Genomic DNA, 14,431 nt, shown 5'->3' with positions numbered 1-14,431 from the left:
CGCATTTCTTTTCAATGAATTATAAATTTGCTTCTAGTGTCATCCAAAACTCTGCTGCTCGAATCCTAACTCACACCCATTCCCATTCACCCATCACCCCCTGTGCTCGCTGACTTACATTGGCTCCCAGTCTGGCAAAGCCTCAATTTAAAAAAAATTCTCATCCTCGCGTTCAAATCCCTCCGTGGCCTCGCCCCTCCCTATCTCCTACGACCCTCCGAGGTCTCTGCGCTCCTCCAATTCCGGCCTCTTCCGCATCCCCGATTTTCATCACCCCACCATTGGCGGCCGTGCCTTCAGCTGCCTCGGCCCTAAGCTCTGGAATTCCCTCCCTAAACCTCTCCGCGTCTTTCTCCTCCTTTTAAGACGCTTATTAAAACCAACCTCTCGGATCAAGCTTTTGGTCACCTGTCCTAATATCTCCTTATGTGGCTCGGTGTCAAATTCTGTCTGAATACGTTCCTGTGAAGCGCCTTGGGACGTTTTACTACGTTAAAGGCGCTATATAAATGCAAGTTGCTGTTGAATGTGCCATGTTCTGCTTAAAGGTTCTTGTAACTGTTCACAGTTTTATTCATTCACGGGATGTGGGTGTCGCTGGCAAGGCCGGCATTTATTCCCCATCTCCAGTTGCCTTCACTGTCTTTCTCGGCCACTTCAGAGGGCAGTTAAGACTCAACCACATTGGTGTCACTTATAGGCCCAGACCGGGTAAGGACGGCAGGTTTCCTTCCCTAAAGGACATTCGTGAACCAGTTGGGTTTTTAACGATAATCCGACAGCTTCATGGTCACTTTTACTGACGCAAACCTTTATTTCCAGATTTTTAAACTGAATTCAAATTCTCAATCTCCTCTGGGATTTGAACTCACGTTGTAAGGGATTATTAGTCCAGGCCTCTGGATTACTAGTCCTGCATCATAACCGCTACAATTTATAAAAGTTAATTAGTATTCTGAAAATATACAACAGTAGCCCAGATTGTCTAAACTAGTGGATGTTGCTCGTGGTGGATTAAAGGTTCAGGTTAAAGTTGGAGGTAGAGGTGGTGAGAGCTGGTAAAATTTAACCCATGGGCCTATTTTAAGTGTGATGTGTTGCACGCAGGGCTTGTAACTCACGACTGGATCAGGTCTTTGCACCTTCTCACTCAGTCATCCTTTCCTCTTACAATCTGCAGGCATTTAAATCCCAAACTTGGCGTCATTAATGGCTACTTCCTGATTATCACGCACTCCCTTTTCACCCGAGCTTGGCGTCACCGCTACCAGAACTAAGAAGTTATAACTATCCGGAAAGGCTGAACAGGCTGGAACTCTTTTCTCTAGAAAAGAGAAGGCTGAGGGGTGACCTGATAGAGGTCTTTAAGATTATGGAAGGGTTTCGATAGGGTAGACGTAGAGAAGATGTTTCCACTTGTGGGAGATCAAAACTAGGCGTCATAAATATAAGAGAGTCACTAATAAATCCAATGGGGAATTCAGGAGAAACTTCTTTACCCAGAGAGTGGTGAGAATGTGGAACTCGCTGCCACGTGGAGTGGTTGAGGCAAATAGCATAGATGCATTTAAGGGGAAGCTGGATAAACACATGAGGGAGAAAGGGAATAGAAGGATATGCTGATAGGGTGAGATGAAGAGGGGCGGGAGGAGGCTCGTGTGGAGCATAAACACCGGCCGAATGTCCTGTTTCTGCACTGTACGTTCTGTGCAATAGGCACTTATTTACTGTTGAATTCTTCCTTGGGCTTGTTCGTTTTATAGACGTCACCGGACCAGAAGGCAGCGTTCGTGCCCGTTTTGAATATTCCTCGCTCGGAGTTTCCTTTGCGTGCCGAGTGCTCGTTCCTCCTCCGGGAGAGCCAGCTTTGCGAAGACCTGCTGATGTTCCGCGACGAGATTGACATCCACGAGTTGCACAGGCTCGGCCGACTGACCCTCACGTTGGTGGATCACAATGTCCTCCCCAGGTACTCGAAATAAAAATTCTGTTACGTGGGGGAGGGAGAATGATGGCGACTCTGACTTTATCCTTTTGATTATATTGTAATATTACAATACACAAATTTTTGAGGGTGGCAGAACAAGACATGAAGACTTTTTTTAAATAAGCATACGGGATCCTGGGCTTTATAAACAGAGTACAAAAGCAAGGAAGTTATAGTAAACCTTTAAATCAGTGGTTAGGCCTCAGCTGGAGTATTGTGTACAATTCTGGGCACCGCACTTTAGGAAGGATGTCAAGGCCTTGGAGAGGGTGCAGAGGTGATTTACCAGAATGGTACCAGGGGTGAGGGACTTCAGTTATGTGGAGAGACTGGAGAAGCTGGGGTTGTTCTCCTTAGAACAGAGAAGGTTAAGGGGGGATTTAACAGAGGTGTTCAAAATTATGAAAGGTTTTGATAGAGTAAATAAGGAGAAACTGTGTGCACTGGCAGGAGGGGTCGGTAACCAGAGGGCACAGATTTAAGGTAATTGGCAAAAGAACCAGAGGGGGAGATGAGAATTCTTTTACGCAGCGGGTTATTATGATCTGGAATTCGCTGCCTGAAAGGGTGGTGGAAGCAGATTCAATTGTAACTTTCAAAAGGAAACTTAAAAAGGAAACATTTGCAGGGCTCTGGGAAAAGAACGGGGGGTGGGGGGTGGGATGGGGGGGATGGGACGAATTGGATAGCTCTTTCAAAGAGCCGGCACAGGCACGATGGGCCAAATGGCCGCCTCCTGTGCTGTAAGGGTTCAATGATTTTCTTTTGAAGGAGGGAGAATTCCTCTTTATTGGAAGACGGGAGAATGCTGTCGTCTCTCTGTGCTTGACGGCCTCCTAACAAAACCACAGGGACGCGAAGCTTGGTGTGATTTTGGTCAGCAGGTTATTGGTGGTGGAGGGGCGTGATGTCGTTTTCGCTCCCCGCCCCCCCCCCCTTTTTAGTTTTGCTCTTGGGACGTTGGCAAGACGTTTAATACTGCTAGAAAGTTCCGCTACAAACAGAAGTGATGAACGTGGACCGGAGTTCTGGGTGAGGGTGATAGGGACAAAACGTCGGAAGAATCAGCTGGATACTGTGGTGGGGTTTTTCCTGGATGGGTGAGGTCGGATGGGCCAAATGGCCTTCTGGTGTCAGCCGTGGCTCGGTTGGTAGCTCACTTGCCCCTGAGTCAGAAGGTCGTGGGTTCAAGTCCGGCTCCAGAGACCTGAGCACGTAATCCAGGCCGATACTCCCAGTGCCAGTACTGAGGGAGTGCCGCACTGTCGGAGGTGCCCGTCTTTCAGATAAGATGTTAAACCGAGGCCCCGTCTGCCCCCTCGGGTGGACGTAAAAGATCCCACGGCCACTGTTGCGAAGAAGAGCAGGGGAGTTCTCCCCAGTGTCCTAGCCAGCGACACCTAAAACAGATTATCCGGTCGTTTATCTCGTTGCTGCTTGCGGGGCGCAGCAGATTGGATGCTGCGTTTCCTCCATTACAACGGTGACTACACTTCAAAAGTACTTAATTGGCTGTAAAGGGCTTTGGGACGTCCTGAGCTCGTGAAAGGGGCTATAGAAATGCAAGTTCTTTCTTTCTGATCCATGTCTATCTTGTGACCTTATGAACAGGAACTCCCGTCCCGCAGGAACTGTAAGAGTTGGTGTTGTGGGCGTTTGGATGTACTAATGCTTGGGGTTTGCCCTTAAGGCAGACGCCCTCGATGTGTTGATGTCCATTTACTGTACTTCTCTTCTCCCCTCTGCTCCTAGAGGTGACGCAGCCCTGGAGGAAGTGGTGACGGAGGTGATTGACCATCGGCCTGTGGAGCGGCAGAGCTCCCCTGGCTGTGTAGTGACCGCTGAGCTGGTGGGGTCCTGCGCCACGCTGGTGACCGAACGGATTGTCCAAAGGGCGCCCAATATTCTGGACAAGCAACTCGCTTACATGCTGCGCAGTAAGAGTTTCTCTGGGATGCCTGATGTGTGAATGGGGCATGGTGTATTTTACCGGGGTTTGGGCCTCGCCCCCCTCCCTATCTCTGTAATCTCCTCCAGCCCCTACAACCCTCCGAGATCTCTGCGCTCCTCCTATTCTGGCCTCTTGCGCATCCCCCGATTTCCATCGCTCCGCCATTGGCGGCCGTGCCTTCAGCTGCCTGGGCCCTAAGCTCTGGAATTCCCTCCCTAAACCTCTCCGCCTCTCTCTCCTCCTTTAAGACGTTGCTTAAAACCTTCCTCTTTGACCATGCTTTTGGTCACCTGTCCTAATATCTCCTCATGTGGCTCGGTGTCAAATTATGTTTGATAATCGCTCCTGTGAAGCGCCTTGGGGACATTTTACCAAGTTAAAGCCGCTGTATAAATGCAAGTTGTTGTTGGTATTCTTGGTCTGTGCGTTATGCCCAGTGCCATACTGGGAAGTGCATTTACCCACTCAGTCCTGAGGAGCGTGCTTTAATTTTTTTTTTTGCGTTCCATGGAACGGTAATTGTTTGGCGTTGGAAGGAAGGCTGACTGTTTCATCGCTTGTCTCCTGCAGGTACCATCGTGCTGGACTGTATCAACATGATTCCAGAGGCGGGGAAAGTCACGCCAAAGGACACGGAGTACGTCGCCTTGTTGGAATCCAAATTTCCCAATCTGCCGCCCAGAGCCGCTGTGTTTGACTCGCTGCAGAAGGCCAAGTTTGACGTCAGCGGTAACTATCTCTCATGACTGTCCTGATTACGCAGGATCGATTGCGGGGGGGAGGAATTCTATCCCATCGGCATAAATCCTTTTGTTCTGTCCAGGGCTGACCACCGAGCAGATGCTGAGGAAGGACATGAAGGTTGTGACTGGTGGGGACCTTCGTTTGGCCATCAGTGCCGTCTACATGAAGCTTGAGGTAGGAAAGTTTGGTGGATCAGTTTAATGCTCTGCGTGTGTGCGTCTCTTCAAACACACAGAGCGTTTTGCCCATCAAAGTTTTCTCTTAAACGCTCACGGGTCCGTTGTTCTGTACTCCGTCTCGTGCTGGCAATGTCCGCGCACCTCATATTGGCCTTGGAGGGGGTGCAGCACAGATTCACCAGAATGATACCGGGGCTAAAAGGGTTAAATTATGAGGACAGGTTGCACAGATTAGGCCTGTGTTCCCTCGAGTAAAGAAGATTAAGGGGTGATCTAATTGAGGTGTTTAAGATGATTAAAAGATTTGATGGGGTCGATAGAGAGAAACTATTTCCTCTGGTGGGAGAGAGTCCAGAACAAGGGGGCAGAACCTTAAAATTAGATCTAGGCCATTCAGGGGTGATGTCAGGAAGCATTTCTTCACACAAAGGGGAGTGGAAATCTGGAACTCTCTTCCCCCAAAAAAGCTGTTGAGGCTGGGGGTCAATTGAAAATTCCAAAACTGAGATTGATAGATTTTTGTTGGGTATTAAGGGTTAAGGAACCAAGGCGGGTAGATGGAGTTAAGATACAGATTGGCCATGATCTGATTGAATGGCGGAACAGACTCAAGGGGCTGAATGGCCTCCTCCTGTTCCTATGTTTCTGGGCTTTCACTCATGCCTTCTCTGACCCTGGCTACAGCGTGACTCTCTCGCCCAAGTTTGGTCCGCTGTTTGTTTTCCCAGCTGTCCTGTTGGCTCTGTCGGGCGATGCGGGAAAGTCCCAGGTTCGATCCCCGTGTGCTGGGTTAGTTCAACTTAAACTGCGATGGCAAGCCGGTCACTATGTGTAGTCGGCACCTGCATTGGCCAGCGAGGGGATGAACCAGCCAGGGGCACCCGCTGCTGTTCACTGTGTGAGGACTCTGCTGTGATTCCTTCTGTGGTGGAATAGCCTGTTGGCATCCACTGGGTTTACATGAGAAAAACGGCCATGGCGGGGAAGAAGAGGGATGAGGGCAGATACCTGAGGGGATGACTGTGGAAGGGTACTCCAGCAAGGGTCTGTACTTTCAGGAGAGGAGGGGTGAGAAGAGTTTGCCCTCACTGTAACGAGGCAGCACCACTTTCATAAGAAATCAGGAGCTTGGGCCTTGGGAGACTAGGCCTGTATTAAGGAACGGGGGTGGAAATCACACAGGATTTCTGCTTCCAGTAACCCCATCCACCATTTTAAACACCCACGCCCTCCACCACCAGAGCACCGTGGTTGCAATGTGTAGGATGCACTGCAGCAACCAGCCAAGGCTTCTTCGACAGCACCTCCCAAACCCATGACCTCCACCACTCAGAAGGACAAGGGCAGCAGGTGCATGGGAACACCATCACCTCCAGGCTCCTCTCTAAGTCACACACACCTTCCCGACTTGGACATATATCCGTCGCTGGGTCGAAATCTTGGGACCCTCTAACCTAACAGCACCTTCACCACACGGGAATGCAACGGTTCAAGAAGGCGGCTCACCACCACCTTCTCGAGGGGCAATTATGGTTTGGGGCAATAAATGCCGGCCATCCCGAGAATGAATGAATTAAAAAAGAATGTGAGTGAACGTGGGAGGAGGATCGGATTGGGCTTGGCTGTGCTGCCCTCCATGGTCAAATAGCCGTGCCACTCTGTGGTGTGCAGCGCACGGTCCTCTGTCCGTGTGAAGTAGCGTTGTTTGATTTTGATCTGCTTTGGCGAATTGAGTTGACCGTCGCCCTATCTCCTAGGATTTACTGTTACGTCCTTGCTTAAAGAAGGAGTTTGAGGAATTCTGTCGGTCGCGGGGCTACGACGTTCTGGTCGCCATGACTATTTCCTTCAGCAAGAAGAACGAGCCTTTCCGGCAGTTGGCAGTCTACAGTCCTCACAGCGACTTAAGAGAATTGGTACGTTCCGAGAACGTTTGGGGGAGGGCGGACGGCCGAGTAAGATATTTCTCAGCGCTACCGTAGGGATGTAAAACATACGGAAGGATTCGGATAGATGCCCCCCCACCTGGTATAAGGCGAACGTCCAAGGCGGAACTGAGCCCTGCAAATCGAACCGGTCCCGGGTCTGGTCTGCGGCTCGAAGTTGACCTCAGGACCCTCTGGGTTGGGTGGTGGGAGGAGGAGGAGGAGGAGGAGGAGGAATCAGCCGGGCTTCCAGCTCCTGATCGCCATCCAGTGGCTCCTGCTGGAAAGCGCGAGCCTGCATGGACAGGATCGAGCTGGGCTTGTGATGCCCTTCGTGGTTAAATAGCCTGCCTCAGTAGGCTCACGGATGAAGAGTGGCCATTTGGGCGTGGTAAGGGAGGGGCAGCTGGTGCAGTTGTACCCTGATGAGAGTTAGTACCTTTTGGGCGAGGTGGGGGAGAGGGAGGGAGTATGATGGTGACTCAGACAACATGCTTTGATTAATATATTGTAATATTACAATATGGAGCTTCACACATACAAATCTTTGTAGGCGGTAGGACAAGTCTATAAGGTTGTTAAAAAAGCATAAAGGATCCTTGGTTTATAAATAGAGGTGTAGATTACACGGTATGGAAGTTATGCAAATCCTTTATAAATCACTGGTTAGGCCTCAGCTGGAGTATTGTGTCCAATTCTAGGCACCACACTTTAGGAAGGATGTCAAGGCCTTAGATAGGGTGAAGAGGAGATTTACCAGAATAGTACCGGGGACGAGAGACTTCGGTTTGGTGGAGAGACTGGAGAAACTGGGATTGTTCTCCTTAGAGCAGAGAAGGTTAAGGGGAGATTTAATCGAGGTGTTCAAAATTCTGAGGGGTTTTGATAGAGTAAATAAGGAGAAACTGTTTCCACTGGCAGGAGGGTCAGTAACCAGAGGACTCAGATTTAAGGTAATTGGCAAAAGAACCAGAGGCGACATGAGAATTTTTTCTTACGCAGCGAGTTGTTCTGATCTGGAATGCGCTGCCTGACAGGACGGTGGAAGCAGATTCAATAGTAACTTTCAAAAGGGAATTGGATGTAGAGAAGATGTTTCTACATGTTGAGGGAGGTGGGGGAATTCAAAACTAGAGGTAATCAATATAAGGTCGTCATTAATAAATCCGATCGGGAATTCAGGAGAAACTTCTTTACCCAGAGAGTGGTGGGAATGTGGAGTGGTTGAGGCAAATAGCACAGATGCATTTAAGGGGAAGCTAGACAAACACATGAGGGAGAAAGGAATGGAAGGATATGCTGATAGGGTGAGATGAAGTAGGGTGGGAGGAGGCTCGTGTGGAGCATAAACACCAGCATAGACCAGTCGGGCCGAATGGCCTGTTTCTGTGTATATGTAATATACTTGAAAACGAAACATTTGCAGGGATACGGGTAAAGAGCAGGGGTGGAGCGAGACTAATTTGGACAGCTCTTTCAAAGAGCCGGCACAGGCACGATGGGCCGAATGGCCGCCTTCGGTACTGTAAGATTCTGCGGTTCTGTGATTACAGGTGAGCCGGGAGTTGGAGGAGTCCGAGGCTCCCTCGCTCCAACTGGAGGCAATGGACAGCCCCTGCTCGGAGATTAGCGCCTATCGCCAGGAGAACAGCCTGGCGTCTCGCAAGAAGGTCCTGCCGATTATCATGGACCTCCTGAGGGCCAGGGAGGCCGGTCGAGCCGCGCCCGAACGCAGCTGCCGACCGTGGGAGACGGCGGCGGCGCGCGGCGGAGGCCTGCGGGGAGAGGCGTCGCGGGACGACCGGCACGGGGGGGGTCGCCCGGAGGACGCCTGCAACGACGAGGATGTCCAGCTGCCTCCCACCCCCATGAACAGCCTGGTGGAGGGCTGCCCGCTGGACGGAGGCCTGCCCAAGCTGACGCCGGAGGCCATTTTGGAGAAGTTCAACCAAATGGCCACCGAGGGCCCATCGGATCCGGCCTCAACCGGCCGTCGCTAGCCTGGACTGGAAGAGTTGACACTTTTTTTTTCTGTTGTTGGACGGGAGACCGTTTAAACCAGTGGTCATCACCGAGCCTCTGGCCAGGAGGCAGCCACTTGCTCAGGAGGGCTCCAACTATGCAGCCCAATGTAGGCCTGCACTCGTAGTCCCCCCCTCTTCGCCTTGATCTCCCGCGGAGGTCTCTTTTTAATTTGGTACCCGCCCTGCTGATTGGCCATCCGCCCTGGCTTCCTGGTACCGGGAGCTGGAATTATTCCCGCTCCTCTGCGTAAATCCTACGGCGCAGGATTCGAAGGCTCTGTGTCGACAACCTTCGCGGTTTCAGTTGGTTAGAGCCTTGCGTCGTCTTGTTTTGGGGTGGTGGGGGGAGAGAGAGATTCCCTAACCTTTGGCTCTGCCCCTAAACTTCCTGGAGTTAGGGGAAAAGTGGGGTGCGTCGCCACAATGAGAGGATGTGCCCCTTCATATCAGGCAAACAAGGTGATGAGTTGCTGCGGGTATCAAACTTCCAGTTGGCCAAAAGATAAGCAGCTCCCAATTTCAAGTGCCGTACGGGACAGTTACTGAACGGAGGGCAAAATAAATTGTATCTCCACTATCAGTCCTGTGGTTTTCGGGAGACCCTTTTTTTTTTGCTTCCTCTATAGATGCTGTAATGGGCCCACTCAGAATCATAGAATCTTACAGCACAGAAGGAGGCCGTTCGGCCCATCTTGCCCGTGCCGGCTCTTTGAAAGAGCTGTCCAATTAGTATCCCACTATCTTCCCCCCACCCAACCCCCCGCTCTTTCCCCGCAGCCCTGTTTCCTCCTTTTGCTTTCTCTCCCTGGACTGCGAGACAGGCCAAGAGGGAAGTCCGAATCATCTGGCGCTTTCCCCCAGCTCGAACGGAGGCCCCTCCAGTTGCCAAGGCGAGGGAGAGGAAGGCCATAGGCTGTGAGGTAGGCCGCAACTAGGCCATAGGCTGTGAGTGAGTACTACTGGTTTAAACTACTTTTACCTTCTTTTCTTTGTTACTCCCAGAGTTATCAGACGCCAAGCTCTCAGGGATAGAGGAAATTCCATCTGTCCAAACCCCAGAACCTTCATTTTGTGTTTTGTTTGTTGGGAGTGGGGGGAGGAGGGGTAGGAATCTGAACTTCTAGAATCTGACCGTTGTAGTGTAATAGAAGCAATAAATGAGTGCAGCATAGGCTAGTAGGGTATGGGTGAGGCATCCAGCACTACAGAACAGGAAGATGGCAAGGTTTGATCGCTGGACAGTGCTGTGTTGGCAGGTTGGCCTCAGTACCCGTTGATAAGGGCAGGGGGGGGGGAGATTCAGTCCTGATCGCTATCCAGTGACCCCCCACCCCCCAGATGGAAATTGGACGTCGGACGAGGACAGTCTGGGTCTCGACCGTGATACTCGGTGACTAGGCTGACATATGAAAGGAACGTCAATGGGGTGAGAGGCTTGTGGAACTGTATCCCAGTGAGTCTTGGTATGTTTAGGGAAGAAGGGAGAGCAAACTAGCAGCATTAAAAAAAAAAGTCCTACGTCTGCGCTCAGGGCTCACGAAACATATCATAGTCTTCCATCTCGTTTCAGAATGTCAAAAATGCTGCTTCTTTTAAAAGACAGTCGTTTCCCGCTGGTTTTTCTAAAATCTGGCCTCTCCCCCCAAGTGTCGGAGCTGGGGATTTACAAGCAGCCGCCAATCTACAGAGACCCCCCCCCCCCCCACTCTACCCCGCCACGAGCCTCCGGATGTTCCTATATAGACCGCTTCCCCACAGCGTGGCTGCAAAGGGAATAGGACCGGATTAAACCAGACTCCAATCCTGTGAACAATGCCAGGGGAGGCCGACCGGCTCTTCCACGATCCCTCGGATTTGGAAACAAAAGCTTTTTTCTGTGTGTGTGTGTGTGTTAATCGGTGAAAGTAAGCAACAAATGATTTATCATTTTATTTTAATTCAGGAGTTAAAAGTTTAAGTATGGTAATCTGTTCGTTGGGGGGGTGGGTGTTGGAATTAGTTTGCTTATAAAATATGAGCATTTTTTTTTAGGGGCTGGGGGTTTATATCCACATGGAAGGCCTGTGAAAGAAATGCAGCTTTTCTGGGGTTCGGGTTGGTGAGTTGACTTTTGACCCTGCTTCTCCGCTGTCCGTGCAAGAGTCCAATCCGACCCCATTATTGTCTCATACTCTCCCCGGAGCATGCCCTGGCTGCTGAAACAAATCATTCCTCCCCTCCCCTCCCGCGTTGGTTTTTCACATGTTTTTTTGCGCCCTCGTCTCTCCCGAAGGCGAGGACTTGATACTGGGCTACGGGTTCCACAGGCTTTGCGTGCGAGCCTGGATGGTGAGCGCGGTGGACTATTGAACCGAGGGGGACTTCGCGGCCCGGTCTGATCCTGCCCTCCTCTCTTGACGACCGCACGCGATTCCCACCCGGGTAGCGGTCGGGGCAGATCCTGCCCGCCAGCCAGCTTCACAGCCCAAGGGGCGCTGAGGTCGGTCACTGCGACACAACTCTCGCCCGCCTGGGGTTAGTGAACAGCACAGACCGGAGAATGCACCAGGCGACCTCGGGTCTCTGGCTCGGCTGATGTTTGACCTGCCAGGCAGTTGGGACGAATGCTATTTCGTTCACAATAACATAACAGCAGCAACTTGCATTTATACAGTGCCTTTAACGTAGTAAAACATCCCAAGGCGCTTCACAGGAGCGTTAATCAAACAAAATTTGACACCGAACCAAAGTAAGAGACGTTAATGACACAGGTCGGCTTAAAGGAGGGGATAGAGGTGGAGAGGTTTAATAAGGAAATTCTAGAGCTTGGGGCCCAGACAGCTGAAAGCACGGCCACCAATGGTGGGGGCGTAGGAAGTGGAGGACGCACAAGAGGCCAGAGTTGGAGGAACGCAGAGATCTCGGAGGGTTGTAGGGCTGGAGGAGGTTACAGAGATAGGGAGGGGTGGGGGGGCGAAGGCCATGGAGGGATTTGAACACATGGAAGAGAATTTTAAAATTCAGGCGTTGCCGGACCGGGAGCCAAAGTAGGCCAGCGAGCACAGGGGGTGATGGGTGAACACAGGACTTGGTGCGAGTCAGGATACTGGGGGGGTGGTGGCAGCAGCAGAGAGCAGAGTTTTGGATAAGCTGAAGTTTACAGAGGAGGGTGGGAGGCCGGCTAGGAGAACATTGGAATTGTCGGAGCCCGGAGCTAACAAAAGCATGGATGAGGGTTTCGGCAGCAGATGGGCTGAGGCAGGGGCAGAGACGGGCGATGTTACGGAGGTGGAAATAGGCGGAGTTGATGGAGAGGATTATGGGGGTTGGAAACTCAGCTCAACGTCAAATAGGTTGCGAATAATCTGGTTTGACCTTTTCTGAATTACAGCCTCAGTGCACTGTATAACAGTCTGTCCGTCTGTGAGATAAAAGACTTAAGACTCCTTCTTTAATGCTGACTTAAATTTCACATTAATTAAATTTAAAAAAATATATATTTCTTCGCTCTTCCCCCTCCTGAAATCTCCTCCCACCCCACACCATCCCCAGCCAAGACACTTGGCTGGGACCCTGCTCCTAAGCATCTGCTAGTGCTGCTCTGTGGACAGGTGGTGTGTGAGAGCATCCCCTCAGGGTTATTTTAAGTTTGATTTCTCCCCCCTCCACTCACCCCCTTACAGGGCAAACCGGAGCTCTACTTAGCACCTCAGCAGTACTGAGATCAACAAAAACTCGCTGCATACAGGATCCTGGACACAGTCTGTGACCTAACAGCCTGCCTTGCTGCGATGCTGATCTCTCTCTCGCTCCCCCACAAATCCTCTTATTTCCCCTGCATCCTTGATCCCTCCGAGCTCCGATCTCTGCCCCAGGGGCCAGGCAGGCAAAGAAACGCTGCAATCTCTCTCCTCCTCCCGCCCCCCCCCCCCCCGCCCTAAAAGCAACTCCGAGCAGTTTCTATACAGCATCTTCGCCCAGGGTTTATCAGGAACAGAACATGTCCTGGGGTTCCAGACGAAACTTTGCTCTCGACTATTGTGCCAGCATCTAAACCCCTTAAATGTGTTATGATCTTGTAATGTCCTCCAGGCCGGGCATTATCTGGTCCACGGGTGCTCTCCGGCCTGTGTTTCCATACGGTACGCTGATTCTCTCCGGCCTGTGTTTCCATGCGGTACGCTGATTCTCTCCGGCCTGTGTTTCCATACGGTACGCTGATTCTCTCCGGCCTGTGTTTATATACGGTACGCTGATTCTCTCCGGCCTGTGTTTCCATACGGTACGCTGATTCTCTCCGGCCTCTGTTTCCATACGGTACGCTGATTCTCTCCGGCCTGTGTTTATATACGGTACGCTGATTCTCTCCGGCCTGTGTTTCCATACAGTACGCTGATTCTCTCCGGCCTGTGTTTATATACGGTACGCTGATTCTCTCCGGCCTGTGTTTCCATACGGTACGCTGATTCTCTCCGGCCTGTGTTTCCATACGGTACGCTGATTCTCTCCGGCCTGTGTTTATATACGGTACGCTGATTCTCTCCGGCCTATGTTTCCATACGGTACGCTGATTCTCTCTGGCCTGTGTTTATACACTATGCTGATTCTCTCCAGCCTGTGTTTATATACGGTACGCTGATTCTCTCCGGCCTGTACTTGCCGGTGTCCTGGGGCTAATATTTATCCCTCAACCAACACCACTAAAATAAGATTATTCAGTCATTATCACAATGCTGTTAGTGGGATCTTGCTATGCGCAAATTGGCTGCTGCGTTTCCCACATTACAACAGTGACCACACTTCAAAAAAAAAGTACTTCATTGTCTGTAAAGCGATTTTGGGGCATCCTGAGGCCGTGAAAGGCGCTATAGAAATGAAAATTCTTGTCATGCTGCTGAGTCCCGTCAGACTAGTTACCCCAGTGTGACGAGTCCTCGCTAAACAAAATATATTTACCAGCGGAAAACCATACCTGATCAGATGTTGACGTTTAACTGTTCTGAAGGACGGTGCTCACAGATTCCCTCGTTAATAATTAATGACTGTTTCTCAATAAACTTGCAATCTGCTGTTCATTTACAAGCGAATTCTGTGAATGATCCCATTATGCAAGCGGAACAATGCATGTTCGCACAGGGTTCTCAACAGTTAGTTAATTTTTTCCTGCCGTTGTGTGTGTGGTTTTTTTTTATATAAATAATTTCATGAAGGCAGCCAAATGTCTCAAGGTAAATGTTTTTCTAAACGTGTTAGCGGACGGCGTTTGGGGCACTGGTGCTTGGCACCACCACTGAGTGGTGAGGTGGGCTCGATTGCCCCTGGCCTGCTGGATTCCGATCGCAGTTTCGTGTCGCTGTGTTTAAGGTGGGCACCGCCCCTTTTTTGCGGGGGGGGGGGGGGGAGAGAGAGAGGGGGACGGGTGGGTGGGTGACAGCGGGAGTCGGAGAGACGATCACTTCCGGGCCCTGTTTGTACATCTTCTGGCAGCTGGCACAGGGCTTGGGAGCAGGGGTACCCCTTGTGTGTGGCACAAGGAGACAAAAGGGGGAACTAGGGATGAAATGGAGGGACTGGTGCCATTAATAGAACAAAATGCAATTGTTTGTTTTTTTTAATAATTAATAAAAATTAACTGCACAAAA

General features: G+C 50.8%; 1 protein-coding gene across 6 annotated transcripts in view; it reads left to right on the top strand.

Moving 5' to 3' along the window:
* The window catches only part of prune (prune exopolyphosphatase), a 24,240-nt gene extending 9,809 nt beyond the window's left edge, over positions 1 to 14,431 (top strand). For all 6 annotated transcript variants that reach the window (XM_067975930.1, XM_067975934.1, XM_067975932.1 and 3 more), the window contains 6 exons: positions 1,764 to 1,969; positions 3,740 to 3,924; positions 4,509 to 4,667; positions 4,762 to 4,856; positions 6,619 to 6,777; positions 8,340 to 14,431. In XM_067975930.1, the coding sequence (XP_067832031.1) occupies positions 1,764 to 1,969; positions 3,740 to 3,924; positions 4,509 to 4,667; positions 4,762 to 4,856; positions 6,619 to 6,777; positions 8,340 to 8,786 (1,251 nt within the window). In that variant the 3' untranslated portion in view covers positions 8,787 to 14,431. The remainder of the gene's footprint in view (positions 1 to 1,763; positions 1,970 to 3,739; positions 3,925 to 4,508; positions 4,668 to 4,761; positions 4,857 to 6,618; positions 6,778 to 8,339) is intronic.

This window comes from Heptranchias perlo, chromosome 44, assembly GCF_035084215.1.
Source record: "Heptranchias perlo isolate sHepPer1 chromosome 44, sHepPer1.hap1, whole genome shotgun sequence".
NCBI classification, from domain to species: Eukaryota; Metazoa; Chordata; class Chondrichthyes; order Hexanchiformes; family Hexanchidae; genus Heptranchias; species Heptranchias perlo.
The sequence above is the reverse complement of the archived record's forward strand: the minus strand, read 5'-3'. Positions and strand labels throughout refer to the sequence as shown.